General features: G+C 47.0%; 2 protein-coding genes across 5 annotated transcripts in view; both read left to right on the forward strand.

Moving 5' to 3' along the window:
* Positions 1–11,192, forward strand: LOC108788734 (sterol regulatory element-binding protein 1-like; the record flags this gene model as incomplete). The annotated part of the gene is made up of 3 exons (XM_018558576.1): positions 1–167; positions 9,172–9,627; positions 11,068–11,192. Coding segments are annotated over exons 1-3 (678 nt in total), but the record flags the coding sequence as incomplete, so codon positions are not given.
* LOC108788747 (sterol regulatory element-binding protein 1-like) overlaps positions 11,191–24,360 on the forward strand; it is a 24,361-nt gene continuing 11,191 nt past the window's right edge. The window contains exons 1-15 of one of the 4 annotated variants that reach the window (XM_018558596.1): positions 11,191–11,348; positions 11,432–11,566; positions 12,651–12,863; positions 13,595–13,709; positions 15,074–15,252; positions 17,131–17,332; positions 17,869–18,050; positions 18,516–18,777; positions 18,942–18,949; positions 19,222–19,377; positions 20,384–20,546; positions 21,813–21,927; positions 22,464–22,573; positions 22,728–22,860; positions 23,294–23,456. In XM_018558596.1, coding sequence (XP_018414098.1) covers positions 11,193–11,348; positions 11,432–11,566; positions 12,651–12,863; positions 13,595–13,709; positions 15,074–15,252; positions 17,131–17,332; positions 17,869–18,050; positions 18,516–18,777; positions 18,942–18,949; positions 19,222–19,377; positions 20,384–20,546; positions 21,813–21,927; positions 22,464–22,573; positions 22,728–22,860; positions 23,294–23,456 — 2,292 coding nt within the window. In that variant the 5' untranslated portion in view covers positions 11,191–11,192. Of the gene's footprint in view, positions 11,349–11,431; positions 11,567–12,650; positions 12,864–13,594; positions 13,710–15,073; positions 15,253–17,130; positions 17,333–17,867; positions 18,051–18,515; positions 18,778–18,941; positions 18,950–19,210; positions 19,378–20,383; positions 20,548–21,812; positions 21,928–22,463; positions 22,574–22,727; positions 22,861–23,293; positions 23,457–24,360 lie in introns of all 4 variants that reach the window. The other 3 variants (XM_018558595.1, XM_018558597.1, XM_018558598.1) reach the window with 3 other exon arrangements.

Below are 24,360 nucleotides of genomic sequence, written 5' to 3' on the forward strand. Positions count from 1 at the left end.
TAAGCCCTATGCCGGCCGCAGGAACGAGAGACTGACCGCCATTCGCGAGGGGGAAGGAGCCACCGGCAGGATGAACGGTTTGGCGTACGACGATGGCTCGCTGGACCCGACGCTGTGCCTGCACGGGAACAGCGACATCGACACGGCCCTGCTGAGCGACATTGACGGTGGGTGACCCCCGCGTATGCGGCCCCTTTATATGGCAGTGTGCCCCTTTATATGGCAGTGTGAGCAGGTGGCAGTTTGGGGGCCCCTGTACCCCCCCAATGTATTGTCCCTTCCTGTCCCTGGAACTTGCTGTGCAAATTGGCTAACTGAAAACTAAGTAACACTTATGGCTGAGGTTGGCAACTCCGACCCTCCAGCTGTTGTGGAACTACAAGTCCCATGAGGCATTGCAAGACTGACAGTTACAGGCATGACCCCCCCAGAGGCAGAGGCATGCTGGGATTTGTAGTTAAAGCACAGCACCCCTATGGGCTCAGTGGTCAGCGTTCCCAGATCAGGGACACCTCACATGTTCCGGACATGGTCCTAAACTTTAAAAAATGGCTGTCCGTGCCAGGAGGTGACACTATTTAGGGGATGAGGGGGGGGTGACCACGGACAAAACAATCATTGGTAGAGCCTCAGACTGCCCTGGAAACAGCTGATGACCATGTCAGTGTCCTATGAGGATGGGGACATACTGGGACTGTTCATTCCCTACTCATTGCAGCTTGCTTTGCCTTAGCTGGGACTTGTAGTCCTACAACAGCTACTGATCCCCCCCCCGGGTCCAGTTGTCTGATTAAAAAGTGCAAATATTGAGGCTGTATCTGCTCGCCATTCATTTTAGGGGCTTCTTATTTGTTTCTTCACGCGCTCTGACGTTTGAAACGCGGAACCAATGTCTCCTTCCTCGTGGCTGGAGTGTTAAAGAAAAAGTAGCCCATCTGTGCCCTGTTGATATCATTCCCCCCCATGTGCGTCCCATCAATTGTAGATTCCCACAGGCGTCCCAGGGTTCCTGGCTGAGGCCACGCCCCCAATGTGACGCAACGCAGGGTTACTGTCGGTCAGTGCCTTAGTTTCAGCTGCTCTGTATAGCTATGCACAAAACACTCCGGGATAGTCAACCTCACTCCTATTATAGGCAATATTTACAATTTGCCTAAAATGTTTTATTTTTATTTTTTTTAAAGAAAGATTTAGATTTTTTTAAACTTGTAAATATTTACATTTTTACTACAATTTTTACTATTTTTAATGTTTAAATTTTTTACATATAAATATTTATATTTTAGCCAAAATTTTTTTTTTTAAATGTGTAAACATTTTTTACTTCTCAGTATTTACATTTTGTCTAGAAATGTTTTTACTTTTTTTTAATGTTTACATTTATTATAAATGTTTACATATTTTTTTCTACAATGTTTACATTTATTACTAATATTTATATTTTACCTAATTTTAATTTTTTTTAAATGTGTAAATATTATAACTTCTAAGTACTGTAGTTACATTTTGTCTACAATTTTTTTAGTTATTTTTATAATATATGTAAACATTAAAAAAAAATTGTTTTTTTTTCTACGATTTTTTTTTTTTTTTTTTTTAATCTGATCCCACGTCATCCACTCAGAGCCCTGACGGGATGACATCTAGCATCAATAATAGAGGCTCAGGATCACATGTGGGTGTCACATTGGGAGATTTGTTTTCGGGAAGCAATGTACAGCATCGTGCTGGCCCCTCCCACCAGCCATGATCTACCCACACTGCATGGAGGAGGACAGGTACCCAGTGATGACATCACCGGGTCTAAAATATGGTATCCAATGGAAATGTAAAGGTTTAATGTAATAATATAATTGGCGTGTTGATGAGGTGGTCCAGGATGAGCCAAAATATAAGCAGATTAAACGTCAGCTTTACGTGTCAGGTGAGTGTAATCAGAAGGAGCCAATCAGGAGTGTATGGTACACATCGGAGGCGGGTAGTGTCGGACGATCGGAAGTGACCCTGACAGACTGCGCCATGTAAGTGCTGGAATATTGCTTTTTGCATGGCCGACCATAGGAGGTTGTGACATTCTCAGTGACGGCGGTAAAGGGGTTAATCCCGGAAGCGATGCTTTGGGGTCACTTCAGTCCCACAATGAAGGAGATTTGGAATGATCTTCAATGGAAGCGGGTGAGCCGGACCGACTACATGCAACCCATGACACGTTACCTGCCACACGTCCCATTCATCCTTCCATCCTTCTTCCCATCCATCCTTCCTTCCTACCAAGAAGAGTCCAGCCAAAGCTTGGATAGAGTGGGGTAGGATTAGAGAGTACTATCCTCTCTTCCTGTCCTGGTGACACCAGAGAAAAAAGGGAGTCTGGGGCTTTATTAGAGAGGAATACCCTCAATTCCTGTCCTGATGACACCAGAGGGAAAGTGAGTCTGGGGCTTCATTACAGAGGTTTAACCTCACTTCCTGTCCTGGAGACTTCAGAGAGAACATGAATCCAGGGCTTTGTTAGAGGGGTTTACCCTCACTTCCTGTCCCCGTGACACCAGAGAGAACTTGAGTCCGGGGCTTCATTAGAGAGGACTACTCTCACTTCTCGTCATGGTGACGAATGTGAGTCCGGGGCTTCGTTAGAGAGGGTTACCCTCCCTTCCTCTCCCGGAAGGGGGACAGGAAACCGCCATTGAAGTGAACCTGTTTCTTTACAAGCATGGTTTGAAATTACCTCCTCCTGTGATGACCGAGTGAGACCACGGTTCTCTTCTGACTAGAAACGTCCAGAGAGGCTTCATCCAAACATGGCTTTTGTTACTACAGCCATCAAAATGGCCTCCGACTGCTGAAAAGTAGAGCTGAGCTGACAGAGAAAAGAGCGGTTGATAGAAAAGATGGAGGTTGCTACGGGGTAGGGGGACAAAGTTCACGGAGTTGAGGACCAAAAAGAAGTATGCCAACCAAAAAAACATCCTTAGATGGAGTCATGAGGATGAGAACTTCTGTCAGGTTTTTACTGCCCTCTGGGTCTCCTTTACAGAGATTTACCCTCACTTCCTGTCCTGCTGACAATGTTTTACCAGACAGCAAGTGATGGAACTCTTCACCAGCAGCAGAGATAGAATTTGAAATGCTTTCATTTAGTAGAGTAGGAGAAGACTACAACCCCTAGTATTTCTGTCTGTGTCCCTGCTGCAAATTTCCCCTTCCTGCCTGGTGAAACTGTTGTCTGCAGGACAGGAAATGAGGTAAATCTCTCCCCAGAGATGGGAGTTCTAATCCTTCCTCATATTAGTCAAAACTTGACATGCCCTTTAATGGACCAATGGTGGTAGAGCAGAGTGCAGCATTGTGCTCTGTGGGCCATTATAACCGGCAGGACAGAGTTATGGGTGTACTGGTGAGAGGGCCATATAGATTATAGATTATCTCTGGCCTCAAAACCTTCTGAGTCAATTAACTGGAACAAGTATGCAGCTGGTAAGGAACCTGCATCTGTACCTCCCAAATCTGAAGCCAGTGGATGAACACGGTAGGTAAGACACAGCACTTCCAGGAGAGGCCAGGATTGGCTGCCTACAGATTTCTCCCAGTACATCAGTACAGGTTTCCTTTATTGACCAACTTCCTTCTGGTCCCTCAGATATCATCCGGTGGAGATAACCTTTGATGCCGCTGTTGGCTCCCGATGTGGCCTTTTCACCTGTATTGATTTGGCTGAAAAATGGCCGCCCCCCTCCCCGCTAGTACTTTGGTTTCTTCCACAAGCTGCCCCAGGAATGTCACCGGTCTGTAACAAGCTGTCCGGCTGCATTCTTACAGTGCAAAACTCTAAGCAGCCATGTCACCCGAAAGATTATCGCCATTTACACGGTAAAAGTAAATATGAGCGCAGTGATTGCGGTGCACGGCAGTCAGATACGGCCAATGAACGGCCTCTGAACTGTATGGACTTGTCTGTCCTTTTATATCCTTTCACCGGGTTCCGGAATGCCATAGTAAAGGGGACCTGTCATGTGCACTGCAGCTGAATCCCTGGGGCACATGTAAGCATCACCACAACTCTATCCAAAGCTCGTTAGATTGTATTACACTGAGCAGGGAAGGGGTTATTGTCATCTGGGTCCCTGTTTGGGAGATTTCCCCTCACTTCCTGTTAGGACAGGAAGTTATGGGACACCTCATCAACTGAGACAAAAAAAAACAAATTTTTAGTAGTCTGGGTAATAGGACTTCCAACTATTTTTTTTATTGCTGCTTCTGCCTCTCGCATAGCTTTCTCGGGTATGGCTTTCTCGGGTATGGCTTTCTCGGGTATGGCTTTCTCGGGTATGGCTTTCTCGGGTATGGCTTTCTCGGGTAACGCTTTCTCGGCTAAAGCTTTCTCGGGTATGGCTTTGTCGGGTATGGCTTTGTCGGCTAACGCTTTGTCGGCTAACGCTTTGTCGGCTAACGCTAGGTCGGCTAACGCTTTGTCGGGTACGGCTTCTTATCGATTTATCGCTTATCGATTTCTTGCTTATCGCTTTCTCTCGCAGCGATTCATCGCTTTCTCTTGTACCGCTTTCTCTCGTACCGCTTTCTCGGCTAACGCTTTCAGTATGGCTTTCTCGGGTATGGCTTTCTCGGGTATGGCTTTCTCGGGTATGGCTTTCTCGGGTATGGCTTTCTCGGCTAACGCTTTCTCGGCTAACGCTTTCTCGGGTATGGCTTTGTCGGGTATGGCTTTGTCGGCTAACGCTTTGTCGGCTAACGCTTTGTCGGCTAACGCTAGGTCGGCTAACGCTTTGTCGGGTACGGCTTCTTATCGATTTATCGCTTATCGATTTCTTGCTTATCGCTTTCTCTCGCAGCGATTCATCGCTTTCTCTTGTACCGCTTTCTCTCGTACCGCTTTCTCGGCTAACGCTTTCTCTCGTACCGCTTTCTCGGCTAACGCTTTCTCGGGTACGGCTTTCTCTCGTATCGCTTATCGATTTCTCGCTTATCGATTTTCTCACGTACACCGCTTTCTCGCGTACATCGCTTTCTCGTGTATTGTTTTCTGTCATAATACTGCTTTCTCGTGTATATCTCTTTCTCTTCTATCGCCTCCTTTCCATATCGCTTTCTTCCATATCGCATCTTTCGTACAGCTTTTTTTTTTTTTCTGTCACTTTTTTTTTTTGTATCTCTCTTTCTCTTGTAGCTTTTCTTTTGTATCGATTTCTTTCATATCACTCTTTATTGTATCGCCTTCTTGTGCTGTAGCGAAGCATGGCCCTCAGGCGATGTGTATTGTCAGTTGGCCTGTCAATGTCCTATAATAACCCTGCGAAGGAGGAGGCAGGGCTGCTGAACGCGAGTAACCTTGAGAGACGAGGCTGGTCCTTCCTCCGTCTATGGCCAGGCTGGGCTGGCTCCTTTCGCTCTCCCTGATTGGTCCCTGGCAGTCACCTCATCTGCGAGCTCTGATTCACTCTGTTATTCCCCCCCTCAAGCTTCTTCCAGCGGAGATGGAACTGCCAGGAGAGGTGGAGGGATGGGAGGGTGTGGGAAATCAAGAGAAGGACACACAAAATTCCATGTCACTGTACTTACAATTAACACATCGGCATTTCTCCGCGCCGTGTTGGAGTGTCAGCTCTTGGGCAGGGGCGACCCCACGTTTTCTGGGAGTCCGGCTCTTGCGCCCCACACTCATTTGGCGTACTCATGGAGTGCACTTTTGAAGGTACAGCACTAACGAGCCCAGTGTTCTCCACCACCCCTGTAGCGTTAATTCCGCTTAAGATCCACTTTTGTAAAATGTTACTTGCGATCTTTCGTCCAACGCTGAATATTTCTCGCCATGCCATCGCAGACATTGGCACGCGGCGCTGATTTTACCTGCGCACTGATGTTTGTTTGCAAACAATGGGCAGCCAATGTGGCGAAAGGCTTGCCGGATATTTTATGCAGTTGGGGGAGCTGATAAAAAGTTGCAAGATTTTAGGAATCCTTTTTTTGGGAATCTTTGATGGAAGTGAGACTTCCTTCTGCTTGAAGAAAGCTCTTCTGTGATTTGGGAGGAAATTGCGGTCGCTCATTGCACTTGGTTTTTGTAAGCATGATCACCTGACCGCATGCGGGCGGCTTAGATGATTGGAAGATGATTCCATAGATTGTACAAGTCACAGCTCAGCCGCAGAATACAATTGTAACACGCCGATGTCTTATCACATAGAGAAAAATGTTTTCCAGCTCCTCCAATGACGCAATTTATGTTTTTTTAGTATCTTGTAAATCAGAACACGCTGACGTTTTTTGTCTTCAGTTATTGATCTATTTGGACAATCTCGGTCTGTGCCGAATAATAATAAATCTAGTATATCCTGTAAATGACTATATACTATATACAAGGTGGTACATGAGTATATATTATATACAAGGTGGTAAATGAGCATATATTATATACAAGGTGGTAAATGAGCATATATTATATACGGTACAAGGTGGTAAATGAGTATATACTATATACAAGGTGGTAAATGAGCATATATTATATACAAGGTGGTAAATGAGCATATATTATATACAAGGTGGTAAATGAGCATATATTATATACGGTACAAGGTGGTAAATGAGTATATACTATATACAAGGTGGTAAATGAGCATATATTATATACAAGGTGGTAAATGAGCATATATTATATACAAGGTGGTAAATGAGCCTATATTATATACAAGGTGGTAAATGAGCATATATTATATACAAGGTGGTAAATGAGCATATATTATATACAAGGTGGTAAATGAGCATATATTATATACAAGGTGGTAAATGAGCATATATTATATACAAGGTGGTAAATGAGCATATATTATATACAAGGTGGTAAATGAGCATATATTATATACAAGGTGGTAAATGAGCATATATTATATACGGTACAAGGTGGTAAATGAGTATATACTATATACAAGGTGGTAAATGAGCATATATTATATACAAGGTGGTAAATGAGCATATATTATATACAAGGTGGTAAATGAGCATATATTATATACGGTACAAGGTGGTAAATGAGTATATACTATATACAAGGTGGTAAATGAGCATATATTATATACAAGGTGGTAAATGAGCATATATTATATACAAGGTGGTAAATGAGCATATATTATATACGGTACAAGGTGGTAAATGAGTATATACTATATACAAGGTGGTAAATGAGCATATATTATATACAAGGTGGTAAATGAGCATATATTATATACAAGGTGGTAAATGAGCATATATTATATACGGTACAAGGTGGTAAATGAGTATATACTATATACAAGGTGGTAAATGAGCATATATTATATACAAGGTGGTAAATGAGCCTATATTATATACAAGGTGGTAAATGAGCATATATTATATACAAGGTGGTAAATGAGCATATATTACATACAAGGTGGTAAATGACTATATATTATATACAGGTGAAACTCGAATAATTAGAATATCGTGGAAAGTTCATTTATTTCACTAATGCAACTTAAAAGGTGAAACTAATATATGAGATACACTCATTACATGCAAAGCAAGATAATTCAAGCCGTGATTTGTCATCATTGTGATGATTATGGCTTACAGCTCATGAAAACCCCAAGAACCCCAAATCCACAACCTCAAAAAAGTAGATTATTACATGCAATCAATAAAACAAGGATTGTACATAGAACAATATCGGACCTCTGAAAAGTACAAGCATGCATATGTACCCAGTACTTGGTTTGGGCCCCTTTTGCAGCACTTACTGCAATTACTTTTGCACGATATTCTAATTATTCGAGTTTCACCTGTACATGGTGGTAAATGAGTGTATAGTATACACAAGGTGATAAATGAGCACATATTATATACAAGGTGGTAAATCACTATGTACAAGCTGGTAAATGAGTATATACTATATACAAGGTGGTAAATTAGTGTATATATATACTATATACAAGGTGGTAAATTAGTGTATATATACTATATACAAGGTTGTAGATGAGCATATATTATATACAAGGTGGTAAATGAGTATATACTATATACAAGGTGGTAAATGAGTATATACTACGGTATATACATGTTCAGTGTGCACATTCAATAATACGAGAACACGTTACCCCCCTCACTTATGGCTGAGCGGATTCTGTCCACATGAAGTCTTGTGTTCACTGAGGGCAGATTATCATTTACAGAAAGTTATCATTTACATCTAAAGAGACAGTGGTCCATCGAGTCTGTCCCCCTTTCGGATCTTTTTTTTTTATACCTGCTGCGGTCACACTTTTTTCTTTTTTTTGCAGTTCCATATTTTTCATGCCTGTATTTAATGTAGAGATGAACTATTTTTTAATGACTATCCGCTGTACATGTACACGGCCTGCACCCGGGTGACACCATTGGAGGGGTGCCACCAAAATGACAGTCATTTTGGTGTCACCCCCCTCTGAACAGTTGGGCACTCGGTCATGGACCGGGAGAGAGGAGGGGACCCGGCGGCACACCTTATCCCACCTGTTTACTGTCCCCCTCCTCTCTCTGCCGGCGCCCATTACCAAGAATTCCACTGGCAGGTATCAATAAGATCACCGTGCATGCACGGTGACGTCACGGCGGGGTGTCACCCGGTAACTGCTCCAGGTGACACCCGGCCTCGGGACGCCCGTGGGAACAGTAAAGCTTAGCCACCATGGTGCACTATGAAGCAGGAAGCCGAGCCTGCACATGTAATGAGGGAATACATTTAAGTGTATCATAGCAAAAATCTTTTCTTTATTTTAAGTTTTGGATGGAGTGTGGAAGGGGTTAATTGATGTCTTGGTGTCACACATTGCAGAGCAAGTGGGTGTGTCAGACCTCTACAGAGAGACCACTGCTTCCCCACTGACCGCAATAGTCCTGTGCAGCAAGCTGGCCGAGCTTTTCTACTCGGGCTGTGGCTGCTTTCTAAAGAAAATGAACTGTAAAATATTTTGCACACCTTTTTTTTTTTTTTATGCACCCAACTGAGAGTTTAATTGGCCTTAAAGGGACCACGATGAGTAATAAATATTTGCAGAGTGGTTTATATTTTAGGTCAATCTTACAGTTTTAAGAACAAAGCTTTGCCTTCCTCTAACACTGCATGAAGTTTTATGGCTCTACTTTTCTTCCCCCCTCCCCCTCCAGATATGCTCCAGCTCATCAACAACAATGACAACGATTTTGGGTTCTTCGATGCCTCGTTCGGAGCAGTCACTACTCCGGCCCAGGACCCCGCTCCTAATGTGGACCTCGCAGGAGGGGGCGCCCTCAGCTCCCTGGAGGGGTTACTGGCCGCTCCTACCACCTCCACCCCCATGAAGATGTTCCCGATGCCCACTCCAGGCTTCCGCAGCCCGCCGGCTCCCACCCCCCCTCAGGACAATCTCATGCACCAGCTGAAGCTCGGCTTGCAGAGCATGGTCAAGGATGAGCCCATGCAGGTCTGCCCCACCCCGCAGCATGCCCAGGCCAAGTTACAGGCCACTCCCACAACCCAGCATCTTCAGGGCATGCCGTTCGGGCAGAGCTTGGTTACGTCGGCGCAGCCTCAGTTTAACAACCAGCCCGTGCCCGGATACCAGGAACAGAATGTTGACACAGGTAATTACTGTCGAGGTGTTCGCCAGGCTGGACACTCTGTGACTACCTATCTGGTGCCTATGAAAGGGGTGCATGTGGTCAGGGACAAAGCTTCCGCAGTCATGTGATGCTCAGTTGGCATTAAGTGGCCTAATATGTCCCAGCAATAGATTCCCTTCACCATTATGAGACGCCACCACCGGCTTGAGCGTCGAGTTTTGGTGATCTGGTGACCACTGTAGCCTTGTTTTCTTGTTCTTGATGGACAGGAGTAGAACCCGGCTTGGTCTCCTGCTGTCCTCTTTAAGGCCGAACATGTTGGGTCTTCACAGTGTCCTCCTGCACACAATGACTGTAAGGCCCCATTCACACGTAGCGACATACCTTTTGCAGCGGCCGGGATAGCGCGACTTTCGGGGCGACGTTCCAGCGACGGTAGCGCGACCTTCTCCGTTGGGCTCCATTAGAAAAAAGCAAAATCCGCCGAAAAAAGGGTCCTGTAGAAGCGACTTGCGACCACGACGAGTGACATGGAGCTAAGACCGCTCCATTGAATATCATTAGCCGGCGACTTCTCACGATATCACGCGGTGGAAATCGCTACGCGTGAATGGGGCCTAAGGTGGACAGTTGAGGACTTCCTGTTGACTTGAACAAGTCTGTCTACTAATGAGCTAGTTCAACCATTCTCAGCGAGGTTCTGCCGATGGTTTCTAAAGCTGAACTCAGGCCGAGTTGAACTGTTACAGGTCTTGTCCCTTCCCCAGCCCGTGTTTGGATATTTAAGGAGAAGCAGCAGAGTGATGAGCTCATCTCTCTGCTCACTCCTCCTATTAGCATGTTTCTTGTTGGCACATGAGCAGTGCAGCACAACTGACTGGCCCCTTGTCTTGCTTTCCCTCTCCCAGTGTGATTTCTGCTGTACAGAGACACCAAAAGGCTAAAACCAAGTCAAATATGCACACTGTTTAAATGAATACATGTAATGACATATTCCTGAACATAGAGCTGCATTCATCTGTGTCTTTTTATATATAGCTGGCGTTCAGCTTTAAAAAAAATAGAAACACGTGTTGGACTGTCAGATCTGACTGTCTATGTCCAGCATTAGCTTGGGGGACGGGTAAATTTTTGCCATTAGAGGGCATCATACATGTAAAGGTCTCTAAGGAAGGAACTGCTTTGTTGAAACATTCGGCTATTCTTATTTGCCTTTCACTGTCTTAAAACATATTTGAATGGCCTGTCGAATATCCACTACCTTACATGTGACCTGGTGTATGTCCCAGATCAGGGTTTGGCAAACTACAACCCTCCATCTGTGGTTGCCAACACGTTTCGGGGGTCAAACTCTCCCTTCTGCAGAGCTCTGATTTCAAATGATGGAACTCTTAAGATGGTATTGTTTTAAATACCTATTAGGTGCCCAACGCAAAATTGTTCTGTTTTTTTTATCATCAGCTACACAAGTTGTTGCCACCCCACCCAGCACAGCGAGCCAACTCCTGCAGAGCATCCCAGGCCAGCCTCTGCAGAGCGTCGCCAGTCAGCCGTTACAGAGCACGGCCAGCCAGCCGCTGCGGAGCATGGCGCTGCAGAGCGTGGCCGCCCAGCCTCTGCAGCTGCACCCCTCCCCACAGATCCAGCAGCCTCTGACCATCCACGCGCAGGGCATCTCTCCTCAACAGTTCCTGACCACCACCAGCGCCACTTCTGTAGCCCAGCAAATCCAGCAGCTGCCGGTGAGTGAGCTCTGCCTGTGAGGTTGCCCCCCCCAACGGGATTGGTTCTTTTTAGTAACATCACACTCCTTTTATCTGCTCAGGTTCTGCTCCAGCCTCATTTCATCAAGGCGGACTCTCTGGTCTTTACAACAGTGAAGACGGACGGAACGGTGATGTCGGGCGTCAAAACGGTACCGACCACCACAACAATCCAGACCACGCCTCTGCAGATGCCGGTGAGGAGCCGAGACAGAACTGAGTGCATCTAGATTACATATAGGACTGCAGCTATGTTACAGGAAGACTAGGCAGGTTCCAAAGTGAACTCCTAGTGCAGTATATCTGAGGACATGGCCGGGAATGACATACACCTTATAACTGGCAGCCAAAAATCTGAGCCAATTACAGGGGCTGGACATTTAACATTCAACATTTTAGGAAATGAAAAAAACCCCCAAACTTTCCATATCCAGCTGTGGTCGCACAGGAATTTCAAACATTTCCAAAAAAACAATCACATTTGTCTTTCTTCCAACCATGGAAACTATACTTATGTTAGACGTTCATTTGCGAAATGGCTTGCGCAAAGGTTACCCTTTCAATAAAATAGCAAAGCTGTTACACAACTCTATGGTGTGCCCATAGCAAGCACTAAGGACCCAAATACCGGCCAGTGTACATTGAGAATAGGGAGGATGGTGATAGATACAGGGGTAGCCCAACTCCAGCCCTCCAGATGTGGTGGAATTACAAATCCCATGAGGCATTGCAAGATTCTCACAGCCACAAACATGACTCCCGGGGAGAGATGCATCATGGGATTTGTAGTTTCACCACAGCTGGAGGGCCGGAGTTTGGCTACCCCTGGTTTAATACATAGTTGAAACAGATACGTCTTACCTGCCAGAGGATTTGTAATTCTCTTTATCAGGTCTTATACTCCAGGTACTCCCTGTGACCCTGTATATCCCAAACAGTGCCCCCCACTTTTATCCACTGCAGTTAAGCAGTAACATTTGGTCACCAGTCCACCCAAGCCATTAATAGGACAGTGAAGGAGCAGCAGGCTAAACAATGAGGTCATCCATGTGCTCCCTTCTCCTGTAAGCATGGGCTGAATTCTTAGGCAGCATAGAGGAGAGGACAGCCAGACCCTATACCCAGTGGTTGCCACCAATGTTGTGATGCTCAATCTTAATGATTACCCAGGTAGCTACAAAGCTGTTGTCTCTAAAAAGTGTTGTCCACCACTATCTATATAGTGCAGCAGGTGGTTCAATGGGTAAAAAAGATCACCTATTTTTTTTTTTCATGCCCTAGACCTTGATGAGTGGAGGAACCATATTAACCACGCTGATGGTGGACGCCGACAAGCTGCCCATCAGCCGTATAACTCCCAACGGAAAGATGGCTATGTTGAACTGCAAGGGTGAAAAACGAACCGCGCACAACGCCATCGAGAAGCGCTATCGATCCTCCATCAATGACAAGATCATTGAGCTGAAGGACCTTGTGGTGGGAACAGAGGCCAAGGTAAAGCACCAAGGAAGGAACCCTTATATGTTCCCCTTTTTTTTTTTACCTTACCAACACATCTACTTTGCTATTATTGACAAAGGAACCCCCTTGGGTGTAATGGGCAAAGACGGATAGGTAAAGGATGTTGTAGTCATCTTTTTATCCTGACAGAAGGCTCAGAACTTATTGTTCCAAAATAGCGCCCACCCCCATAGTGCTGAGGAGCCACTCCGCTTCTTCATGTGGATGGGGAGCGCTGAAATGTGATGTCCTTGTGGGGTTGTGAAGGACCCCTCTGCCTCCAAACCAAAAAGTCTTCTTGCCTTCATGCTGTCAGACATCTAGAACAATCAAATTGCATGCGTGTTCAGTTGAGTGGCAGCCAACAGTTGGGAAGCTTCCCAGGCCTTGGTAGGGCATTCCATACGTCAGCCTATTGAATTGATCTGCACACACATGTGCAATCTTGATGCCTATGATGTTACCTGAGTAGATGGGCCTGTTTGGTTTTCTGGCAGCGGGGTCCTTGACAGCCAGCCCCACTTTTCTGGTGCACTTTATACGAGAACTGGTGGAGCAACAACCTTAACACCAAGGTTAGGGGCACCTCAAGACAGCAGTTAGACTAGAGAACCTCTTCAAATAATTGAGAGGGTCCTATGACACGTACAGAAACTTGGAACAGACCGCTCTGATTGTTTTTTGCCTTTATATGAAAGAAATTACTTTTTGCTCTTTCCCCACAGCTGAACAAGTCGGGCATTTTGAAGAAAGCCATCGACTATATTCGTTATCTGCAGCAGAATAACATCAAACTTAAGCAAGAGAACATCCTGCTCAAAATGGCTGCCCAGAAAAACAGTAAGGGACTTCTCTTCCGCTGCTCAATTCTCTTTGGTGTGGACATACTTGTGAGCCATAGGCTGTCATCATAGCAGCAGGCACAGTGATGGCACCCTTGTGCTTCAGAGCAGTATGGGGCATCATGATGTCAGTGCCTCCTTGCGTAATGACAGTCATCATTCTCATGCATATCGGCTCAGGATGCAGAATGGCTGCCTTTGGGTGGTTAGGCCAATACACCTGTAGGATATCTGTGCTTTTATGGACACGCTTGGTGAGTGGTACACCTAATTTGGTAGTAAGACTTCCCATGCGCAGGGAGTGCGTGATCCACTGCAACACATTATTTACATGGTTTCCCAATGTCTGTAAAAAATCAGTCAAGGCAACTGGACTTTGTTGCCTTGACTGATTTTTTTTTTTTTACAGATATAGCATGAGCTGGATGAATGAGAACCTTCACAGACATGGTTTCCCACTATATTCCAATATATTAGAGCTTTCCAAACTTTTATAACCCTAAAGTAATTTTCAGGTCTCAGTGAACCCCTGATAAAACCAATTTATTGGGGGTCATTGGGAAAATTGCCCCTTACATTGGTGACCAGTAGAAGAATGCTTCTTACATTGGTGGTCAGTGGGAAGAATGCCCCTTACATTGTTGGTCGGTGTTAAGAATGCCCCTTACATTGGTGACCAGTGGGAAGAATGCCCCTTACATTGGTGACCAGTGGGAAGAATGCCCCTTACATTGGTGGTCAGTGGGAAGAATGCCCTTACATTGGTGGTCAGTGGGAAGAATGTTCCTTACATTGGTGGTCAGTGGGAACAATGCCCCTTTCATTGGTAGTCAGTGGGAAGAATACAACCCTTTTCAGTGGCGGTCAGAATGCCCCCCCTTACAGACAGCTAAAAAGGTCAATGGTGTCATGCTGTTGGCTTTGCCAAGTGGCATTGGCCCTGGAACTATGCGGACACCATCAAATAGGAGATCAATCAGCCACCGCCCAACGAACCCCTAGCAACCTCTGGAGGAACCCATAGACTTCCATGGAACCCTGGTTGAGAATGGCTGTATTAGACAGACATTTGGTGTTTTTCATTATGAGCTGCGTACATAGTAGGCGGGATGATGGGGAGGTGGGGTCTTTTCCAGCCACCTCCCTATACATTTACATTCAGCCAATGATAATCATCAGGAATGATAATTTTTAGCTGTTCTGTCGACCCTTTTGATCCGTTTTCACAGTCTAATCAGATCTTTGCACACAGATGACAAGCAGAAATGGTCCGAAATGTCAAACAAGCATTTGTACAGGTTCAATAAAGCTTAACGGCGATTTATTTCCACCTTGTCTCCTTTTTTTTCCCCCCCTTATTAGGTACTTTGAAAGACATTGTGGCGGGCACCGGGGTTAATATGGAAGCCATGAAAGCAGAGATGATGGATGTCCTCACGCCACCCCCTTCGGACGTGGGATCTCCTTCGCACACTGGCAGTCCGCTATCCCAGTGTTCCAGTGACTCCGAGCCAGACAGCCCCTTCACTGATGAAGCCAAGGTAAGGACTGTAGGGGCACGCCATTTCCTAAAATACACAGTTTTGTTAAAGGGAATCCAATTTTTTGAATTACATAGTTGAACACGATTCTTTTCCTACAGAGATGAAGTCAGATTTGTGAAAACAATATTTTAATGTGTTATAAAAAATAAGTGCCTTGGCTCTTTACTACATCAAAGCATCCAAGTTCACAAACATAACACTTTCTCCCCCTTTCTCCTGCTGTGTACTGAGAGTTCTGTTGGAAACCTCAGCTGCCCAGCCAGTTCACATTTCTTCTTAATAAATCCACCTGCAGATGCCTTCAAACGCAGCGGTTATATCAAAGAAAGCATTCTTAGGATCCCTGTAGATCAGGGGTGAGCAAACTCCGGCCCTCCGGCTGTTGTGGAACTACAAATCCCATGAGGCATGGCAAGATTCTCACAGCCCTGCATGACTTGCAGAGGCAGATGCATGATGGGGATTTCTAGTTTGACCACAGCTGAAGGGCCGATGTTGCCCTGCTGTAGATGAACATGTTCCCTAACCCAAATCTCCTGCAGTAAATGAGCCATTAGCAAGGACATCTGGAAGGTTTCTGGGCTTGTCCTTCCTCCAGGATGTCTATCTATCCTCCTGTTCCTCTTCTTTGCCATCAGCTGTGCAACTGGCGGCCATTACTCTTTACAGGGAAGCGTGAGACTTAAATCTTTAGAATTGCAAGCTGGTAGGTGTAAATCAACCAGGGATAAGGAGCACTTATGCTTGTTTGTGCCGGACTTCCTTTATGGCCGGGGTGTACAAACTTCAGCCCCATAAGGCATTGCAAGAGTCTGGCAGCCACAGGTATGACTCTGAGGCATAGTGGGATTTGTAGTTTCACCACAGCTGGAGTGGCAGAATGTGGCTACCCCTGCTTTATGGCAACACACAGCATAGCAGAAGTTCCTGACTCCTTGACTCGTCCAGCTCCAGCAACTGAGCCAATGGAAGCACTAAGCAAAATACGTTTAGCTCAGGCTAGGCACTCTTTTAAAAGCAATGCCCCCTGGTGCAGTTGGATGAACAATAAGAGGTCTGTAGAAGAATGTATACAATGTGTATGAGAACAACATAAAGAATGGACAGTTGTGGTTTCATTGTTCATTCATGGGGTGAAGAAATGATTCTCCGATCACCAGCAACATCACGACATCAATACATGGTGAGAATCCTCCTTCGGAGCTGTAAACATGCAGAGCACGACCCCACAACTGTCCATTCTTTGTAATGTTCTCATTCACACACATTGTATACATTCTTCTACTGAGCTCCAACATTCCAGCACTCGTAATGATCTGCACTGGCAGCTTGCGAAACAACACAATGTATACAAGTGTGACCAGAAATTCATAGCCACCTGAGCCCATGGAGTCCTCAGCCCATGGACATGTCTCAGACAGTAATGAGTGACCTATTCATCTCCTCTCTGTACCATGAAGCTCGGTGGTGGTGGTGGTGGTGGTGGTGGTGGTGGTGGTGGGGTCCTCTTGGTGAAGCCCCTTTTCCAGCTCCTTTCAGTTCTCCTTTCCTCATGGTACCCCCTCCCCAGATCCCTTTTACATTGTAACCTTCCCCTTCTACCTACTGCCACGTATGGCACCCCAGACCATGGCCACTTAAATGCTCACACCACAGGGAGACACATTGACGATATACACGCTTTGCCCCAATGTAAGAACCCAATATCCTTTGATGGATCCATCCCTATGGTGGAGTGTCCCAGGAGTCATAATCGCCTCAGGCGTCTTGAACGTTCATTCTGATTTAGAGTGATAGTCAATCAATGTTGTATCTGGAAGACCACTGAGAAGTCTACACGTCCGCCTTAACCCTTCACTTGTGTTTTCTGCCCAGGTGCAAGTCAAGCAGGAACTACCGTCTCCCCCCAATTCGGGGATGTTGGACCGCTCTCGCATGGCGCTCTGCGTTTTCGTCTTTCTTTGTCTCTCCTTCAATCCCCTGTCCTTCTTGATGGGTGGTTCCAGGAGCCAAGAGGCCTCTGTCAGCTCTGCGTTTCATGGAAGTGGGAGAAGCATGCTGGAAATGCCTTCCTCTGGTAAGTCGGTACTGATATGGAGGACATAGAATGCCAGGATTACCGTGACTGTGGTCAGGCCTTAGGTATGGCAAGCTCTAAAACTCATCTTTGCAGTTAGTTTGTGCAGGAAGAACTCTGAGGGAGGCCTGGGCTGGTGGTGCACAAATGCCCTACCACCCCATGGTGGTCCTGAGAGGAAACACTCCTCCATCTGACCACAATCAGAGCAGAGCCCGCAGTCAGTGTTATACAACTACAACGTATCTTTTCCTGTTCAGATTGACAATCACAGCACCTGGCCAATAGAAGTCTTCCAGCATCATCATCCTTTAGGGTCCTTTCCTACACCAGTCCTGGTGTGTTATCTGTCAACACAGCCAGGGAACTGCACAGACACCAGGATTTACTTAAATGTGTCATCTCTGAGCCGACATCTCAGCCCAGGAAGTAGATGGTGACCCTGGATGATGCACGAACAAAGATGGTGCCGTCCTTCTATAGAATATAAAAAATCGTGCATGCACATAATGAGAATTTGTGTTCTTCTTCCGCAGAGAGCTCTTCATGGTTCAGCTGGTTTACTCCATCCGCTCTCCTCTGGCCTGTAAACCTGATCATTGTGCTTTGCGTCTCCATCCGCCTCTTCATTTACGGCGAGCCGGTCACGCGGTTACACTCGGAGTCCTCAGTCCAGTTCTGGTGCCACCGCAAGCAAGCCGATGTCGACCTGTCTCGGGTAAAGTTCAACTTGTACTAAAATCTATTTTCTATAATGTCCTGTCGTAGGTTTATGTCAGCCCTGAGATTCCCAATACTTCCGGAGTGTGTGTTACCCATGCTCATGTTTCCCACAATCTATTGCTCTGTTCCTGAGTGGCCTGTAGGTTGGTTAGCAGGCCAATCTGGTGAAACAGCTCAGAGTTCAGGCACAGGTCAGGCATGCATTAGGAAGCAGTATGGTCCCTCTCTCTAGAACTATTTGTAGTCTTAGAAAAGTGAGTCTCAGAGTACAGCAGCTGCTTGAGGGGCTCTTGTAGAAGGAAGGTCTGGCAGCACATGAGAGGAATTAAGCAGAGGTCCTTCTATCCAGGCTTTTTTTTTTCTTATTGTATTTGATATTAAACTTGCACTTGAACTAATTTTGACCCTCTGTGCATCCTGTAAGAGTGTAAAGAGTGACGTTGTTGTCTTCTCATGGCAGGGGGACTTTGCCCAGGCCTCGCTTCACCTCTGGAAAGCCCTGAAAGCTCTGGGACGACCTCTCCCCACGTCTAACTTCGACCTTTGCTGCAGCCTGATGTGGAGCGTCATACGCTACGTCCTGCAACGGCTCTGGGTGGGGCGCTGGTTGGCGGGGAGAGCCGGGGGGTTCCGCAGGGACCATCAGCTGAAGGACGATGTGAGGAAGAGCTGCAGAGAGGCCGCCCTGGTGTACCACCGCCTGCACCAGCTGCACATGACCGGTATGTTGGGGCATCAGATGGCACTACTGCCATAATGTTTTCTTAGCCTTGTATAGGGTGGGGAAGAGTTAGAATCCCTGTCAGGTTTTTATTGCTGTCTATGAACCCTTAAGGGGATTTCTCCTTACTTCCTGTCTCAGGATGTCACCAAGACAGGAAGTGAGGGAAGATCTGCCCAAAGGGGATATAGCAATTATGGCTGGGGGTTGGACTTGAACAACATCAGTGGTGTGCATTGTAACTCATGGAAACTATTCAGAAGTCAGCTTCCTGCACCTTGCTATCGGTTATCAATAAAATATGATTGTGATTGTCTCTTCTGGGTTCATACACAGCTCCGCTCTGTGGTATTAAATACGTGGCTGTGTTTCCCTTACGCAGAGGAGGACCAGCGTGTCAATAACTCTTCTGGTTTCTATTTCTTCTTGTCCAGGGAAGCATGCGGGTGGCCATCTGTCGGCCATCAACATGGCGCTGAGTGCCGTCAACCTGGCAGACTGCGCTGGCAACACCATCTCAGTAGCCACGCTTGCAGAGATCTACGTGGGAGCAGCATTGCGTGTCAAAGCCAGTCTGCACCGGCGCTTCCATTTCCTGGCGGTAAGGGACGCTTCCCTCCGATCCCGCTGTATTTTCCCTGTCCCCTCCCATCCCGCTGTCTCTTCACTGTCCCCTCCCATCCCACTGTCACTTCACTGTCCCCTCCCACCCCGCTGTCACTTCTCTGTCCCCTCCTGTCCCGCTGTATCTTCACTGTCCCCTCCCGTCCCGCTGTATTTTCACTGTCCCCTGCCGTCCCGCTGTCACTTCTCTGTCCCCTCCCATCCTGCTGTCACTTCTCTGTCCCCTCCCGTCCCGCTGTATCTTCACTGTCCCCTCGCATCCTGCTGTCACGGAAGAGGGAGAAGTCAATCTTCACTCACAGATAGGAATAGCTGGGAGAGAGGCTGTATCTTCACTGTCCCCTCCTGTCCGGCTGTATCTTCACTGTCCCCTCCCGTCCCGCTGTCACTTCTCTGTCCCCTTCCTCCCTGCTGTATCTTCACTGTCCCCTCCCATCCCACTGTCACTTCACTGTCCCCTCCCATCCTGCTGTCACTTCTCTGCCCCCTCCCATCCTGCTGTCACTTCTCTGTCCCCTCCCATCCTGTTGTCACTTCTCTGTCCCCTCCCATCCTGTTGTCACTTCTCTGTCCCCTCCCGTCCCGCTGTATCTTCACTGTCCCCTCCCATCCCACTGTCACTTCACTGTCCCCTCACACCCCGCTGTCACTTCTCTGTCCCCTCCCATCCCGCTGTCACTTCACTGTCCCCTTCCTCCCTGCTGTATCTTCACTGTCCTCTCACATCCCACTTCACTGTCCCCCTCCCATCCCACTGCCACTTCTCTGTCCCCTCCCGTCCCGCTGCCACTCATTGTCCCCTCACATCCTGCTGTCATGACACTTTCCCTCTTTTCAATATGGCGAGTGGAAATGTGAATCAGGGACATGGACCCTCCCAGTATGGAGGGACACTGGCATGCAATATATGTATATTATAGACCTTGTCCGCTGTCTGCAGCCCATCCCCCGGCACTGACATTGTACCTCTCTCCTCTCCACAGCGCTTCTTCCTATGCAGCGCCCGCCAGGTTTGCCTGGCACAGAGTGTCACCATACCTCCTGCCATGCAGTGGTTGTGCCATCCTCTGGGCCATCGCTTCTTCGTAGATGGGGACTGGAGTGTGAGGAGCTCCCCCCGGGATACCGTCTACAGTACAGCTGGCAGTGCAGGTACCTCTGATGTCTTTCCCGTCACACTGATTTTAGTTGGCTATGCCAAGCCAACATCCTCACACATGGCTTAATGTATCCGAGTCTCTGAAAGGAGACCCGTGTGAGGTGCCTGTAGCAGCTGATCACGCACTCCATTTTTATTCTTCTATTGCAAGCTGTACAATATAGAAGAGGGCATCTGATTGGTTTATTGAAGGATCTCCTGCCAGACATGACTCCTCCCCAACATGGTCCCATATTGGGCCTGGCACCCACGTCCGGTAGGAACATTGATGTTACCTGGGATGGAAATAATTAAATATACGGTCATGTTTCTTACAACACTTGAATCGTGACTCCAGCCACTTGGATGGAATGGGGAAGAGTTTACATTTCTAGTTTATATTTTGTCTGTGACCCCATCAAAGATATTTTCCTCTCTCCTTGTCATTGTGACACCAGGGCAAGAAATGGGGGGTGAGGTTGTCATTGGGACAGGAAGTCACTGACAGCGATAAGAACATTGTTAGACATTCTAACCCTTTGCTGCCCTACTACTTCCCCAACAAAGTGATTGCCTGTCCTGACATTCCACCCCCTGATTCTTCGAGTGGCATCTTATGATGCTACAGCTGGAGGATGTGGGTAGCACTTCCAAAGCATTGCATATAAGTTGTACAGGAACTTTATATCCGATAAGTGCAGGTCGGCTGCATCAAAAAAGGTGTTTCAAGTCTTACAGTTCATTTTCTTTAGAGTAGTGAAGCCTGTCCCCTGCAGCAGCTGCAGAGACGGCCCCTTGCTCTCTTTGTGGAAGCAGTGGACTCTCTGCAGAGGTCCAATGCACCCCATGGGGTCAGGGCTAGAGCTCTCCAATCAGCAGGGGGTATGCTCTTTGCTGTTTGCTGAGCTATAAGCTCAGAGCTCAGTTGGGCTTTATGGCTTGCTGTTAGGTGTGCACCGTCCTGCTGACTTTTATTTTCAACGGACTTCCCTTCATTGTATACCATGTTACATGAACAGATGCCATTTTGTACACAGCACATTCTATCTCAGGGTTGGGCAACTGCTGCCCTCCAGCTGTTGTGGAACTACAAATCCCATGAGACATTGCAAGACTCTGACAGCCACAGACATGACTCCTAGAGCCAAATGCATGATGGGATTTGTAGTTAAAGCACAGCTGGAGGGCCGGAGTTGCCCACCGCGTTCTAGCTATAGACACTGCAATACACAGTAGGGTTATCTATGCCTAGCACTGACTGATTTTGTGTTTGTGCACAGTGGACCCTCTGGCTCAGGTGACTCAGGCGTTCCGTGAACACCTCTTGGAAAAGGCTCTGTATTGCGTGGCACAGCCGGAACAGGGAAAACCCATGACGGACGGCGAGGGGTGAGTCTTCTTGTTTATCTGGTAAAAGTACCATCATTATTGTTTCATTTTACTTTCTTAAAGTGTATGTCCAGCCAAAAGCTTTTTTTTGTTCTTTTGGATTGAGTAGGAAAGGGTTAAATCCCTATCAGGATATTTTTTTAGCTGTCTGTGTCCTGCAAAAAGATTTGACTTCCTGCCTTGGAGACACAACAGGAAGAAGGAGGAAACCTTCCCCAAAGTGAGCGGAATTTACTCTTAGTTGTCACCAGGTTATTCATCCCCATGGACAGAGAGGAGTGAATCTCCATTCATCCCTATTGGCAGTGAACGGTGAATCTCTACAATGGGGACACAGACAGCAATAAAAACTTAGCCGGGAGGGTTTAACGAATCCAATCATGCATCTGCCTCTGAGAGTCATGCCTGTGGCTGTCATAGTCTTGCAATGCCTCATGGGACTTGTAGTTGCACCACAGCTGGAGGGCTGCAGTTTGCCCACCCCTGCGGAGTCCTTGTTAAAGTAGGAGATTGAGTAACTCTCTTTTTCTCTGCAGGGAGTTCTCTGACGCTCTGGAGTATTTGCAGCTGCTGAACGGGTGCTCCGATAACGCCGCTGTGCCCAACCACACCTTTTCCATCAGCTCCAGTATGACCGCCGTCACAGGTGACTGCCAACCTCTGCCAATCCCATCCTAGATGTGAATCCTCTTGGCCTATACAATGATTTGCCCTCCTGTACCCTTTTCTTGGTATATGGGGCAGAGACATCACTTCCTGCTTCTTTGTGTCATGTGACCACCGCTTGTTTCTTTATCCAGGAACCGACCCCGTGGCCAAGTGGTGGGCATCTATCATCATCGTGGCTATCAACTGGCTTCAAGGAGATGATGAAGCGGCTCAGCGGCTCTATCCAGTGGTAGAATACATGCCGAAATCTCTTCATGCCACAGAGTGAGTGAGAGGATTGTGGGTAATGGGTCTAGCTTGGCTCGACGGTGATAATTTGCATGCCTTGGGCATGTACCCTATATATTTCACCTTCCCTTTTATTATGAGTGAGCGCAGTATTATTGTTTCATTTGATATCGCTTTCCTGGTACAGCAGCCATGCAGGATATGTTAATATGGCTTTGCATTCCACCAGAGTTAGACCCAGTGCATTCAGTAATCAGCACTTAATAACAGACCTGGTCAGACATGCCCCTTCCCTTCTATGCAGAACATTTGTAAGGGGCGTGGCTGTTACTGTGCTGTGCCAGCACAGAGCACTGCAAGGTGAGAAATGAAGAAAGCTGCAGTTTTATCAGGACTATAAAGAGATACAAAGATGTGAGACTTCATTTGGGCTTTATGAAGTTGCTATAACAATCATTTTTCTCCCCAGGAACCCTCTGCCTAAAGCCGCCCTGTACGCCTTCAAAGCAGTACGGATGCTCCTGGGGAAACAGGACAGCACTCAGGTCAGCCTGAGTCAATGCGACAAGGCCAGCGGATACTTGCGAGACAGCCTGACCTCCGGTCCTTCTAGTAACATCAGCGTGGACAAGGTGAGGAGAGCCGTGGGGACAAATTGGGCTGCTCTTGTTTTGTGTCCAGCCCCCCCCCTCTCAGCAGACTGCACCTGACGCTACTGTGGCTGTGGTGCATTGTAGTTGCATTGCATTTTTTATTCCCTGTGTGCAATGTGCCTGCAGTGCAATACAGAGGCAGCACCTAACCTGCGACATCTGACCCTTGGATGAGGACGTTTATCGCTCAGGTAAGCGCTGAATAGCGGAAACAAGATGATGAGAGAGAAATGCAGAATAATCTATGTGCAATGCGAGTGTGAGTGATCTGTGCCTTCTGTATTAGAGGAACGGAAAATGTATTTGGTACATATACCTGAAGATTTCATACCATATATTTGGGATACCTATGAGACAGCCTGACATCCCCCGACCTCCCTTTCTATAGTGGTGTGGGGAAGGTTAACACCCATTGTCTGTATCCCATGGGGGTTATTTCCCCTAAGTTCCTGAGGAGACACAACAGGAAGTGAGACGCAATAAAAACCAGACAGAAGTTCTAACCTTTCCACGCTCTATCAAACACTATAGAGAGGAGAATGGGTCTTTGGGTGAGGGCAATGACAATGGTGCATGGGTGTTGAAGCCCCAGTTATTTGGAGGAAGGTAGCGATGGAACAACCATGCACAGGACTTGAAGCCCAGGTCTATGGGGAAAGGTGGTGGTGGGACAAGTGTGCACAGGCCTTGAACGCCAGGTCTATGGGGAAAGGTGGTGGTGGGACAAGTGTGCACAAGCCCTGAACGCTAGGTCTATGGGGAAAGGTGGTGGTGAGACAAGTGTGCACAGGACTTGAAGCCCAGGTCTTTGGGGAAAGGTGGTGGTGGGACAAGTGTGCACAGGCCCTGAACGCCAGGTCTATGGGGAAAGGGGGTGGGGGGA

Source organism: Nanorana parkeri, unplaced genomic scaffold, assembly GCF_000935625.1.
Source record: "Nanorana parkeri isolate BGI_ZX_2015 unplaced genomic scaffold, ASM93562v1 scaffold347, whole genome shotgun sequence".
NCBI classification, from domain to species: Eukaryota; Metazoa; Chordata; class Amphibia; order Anura; family Dicroglossidae; genus Nanorana; species Nanorana parkeri.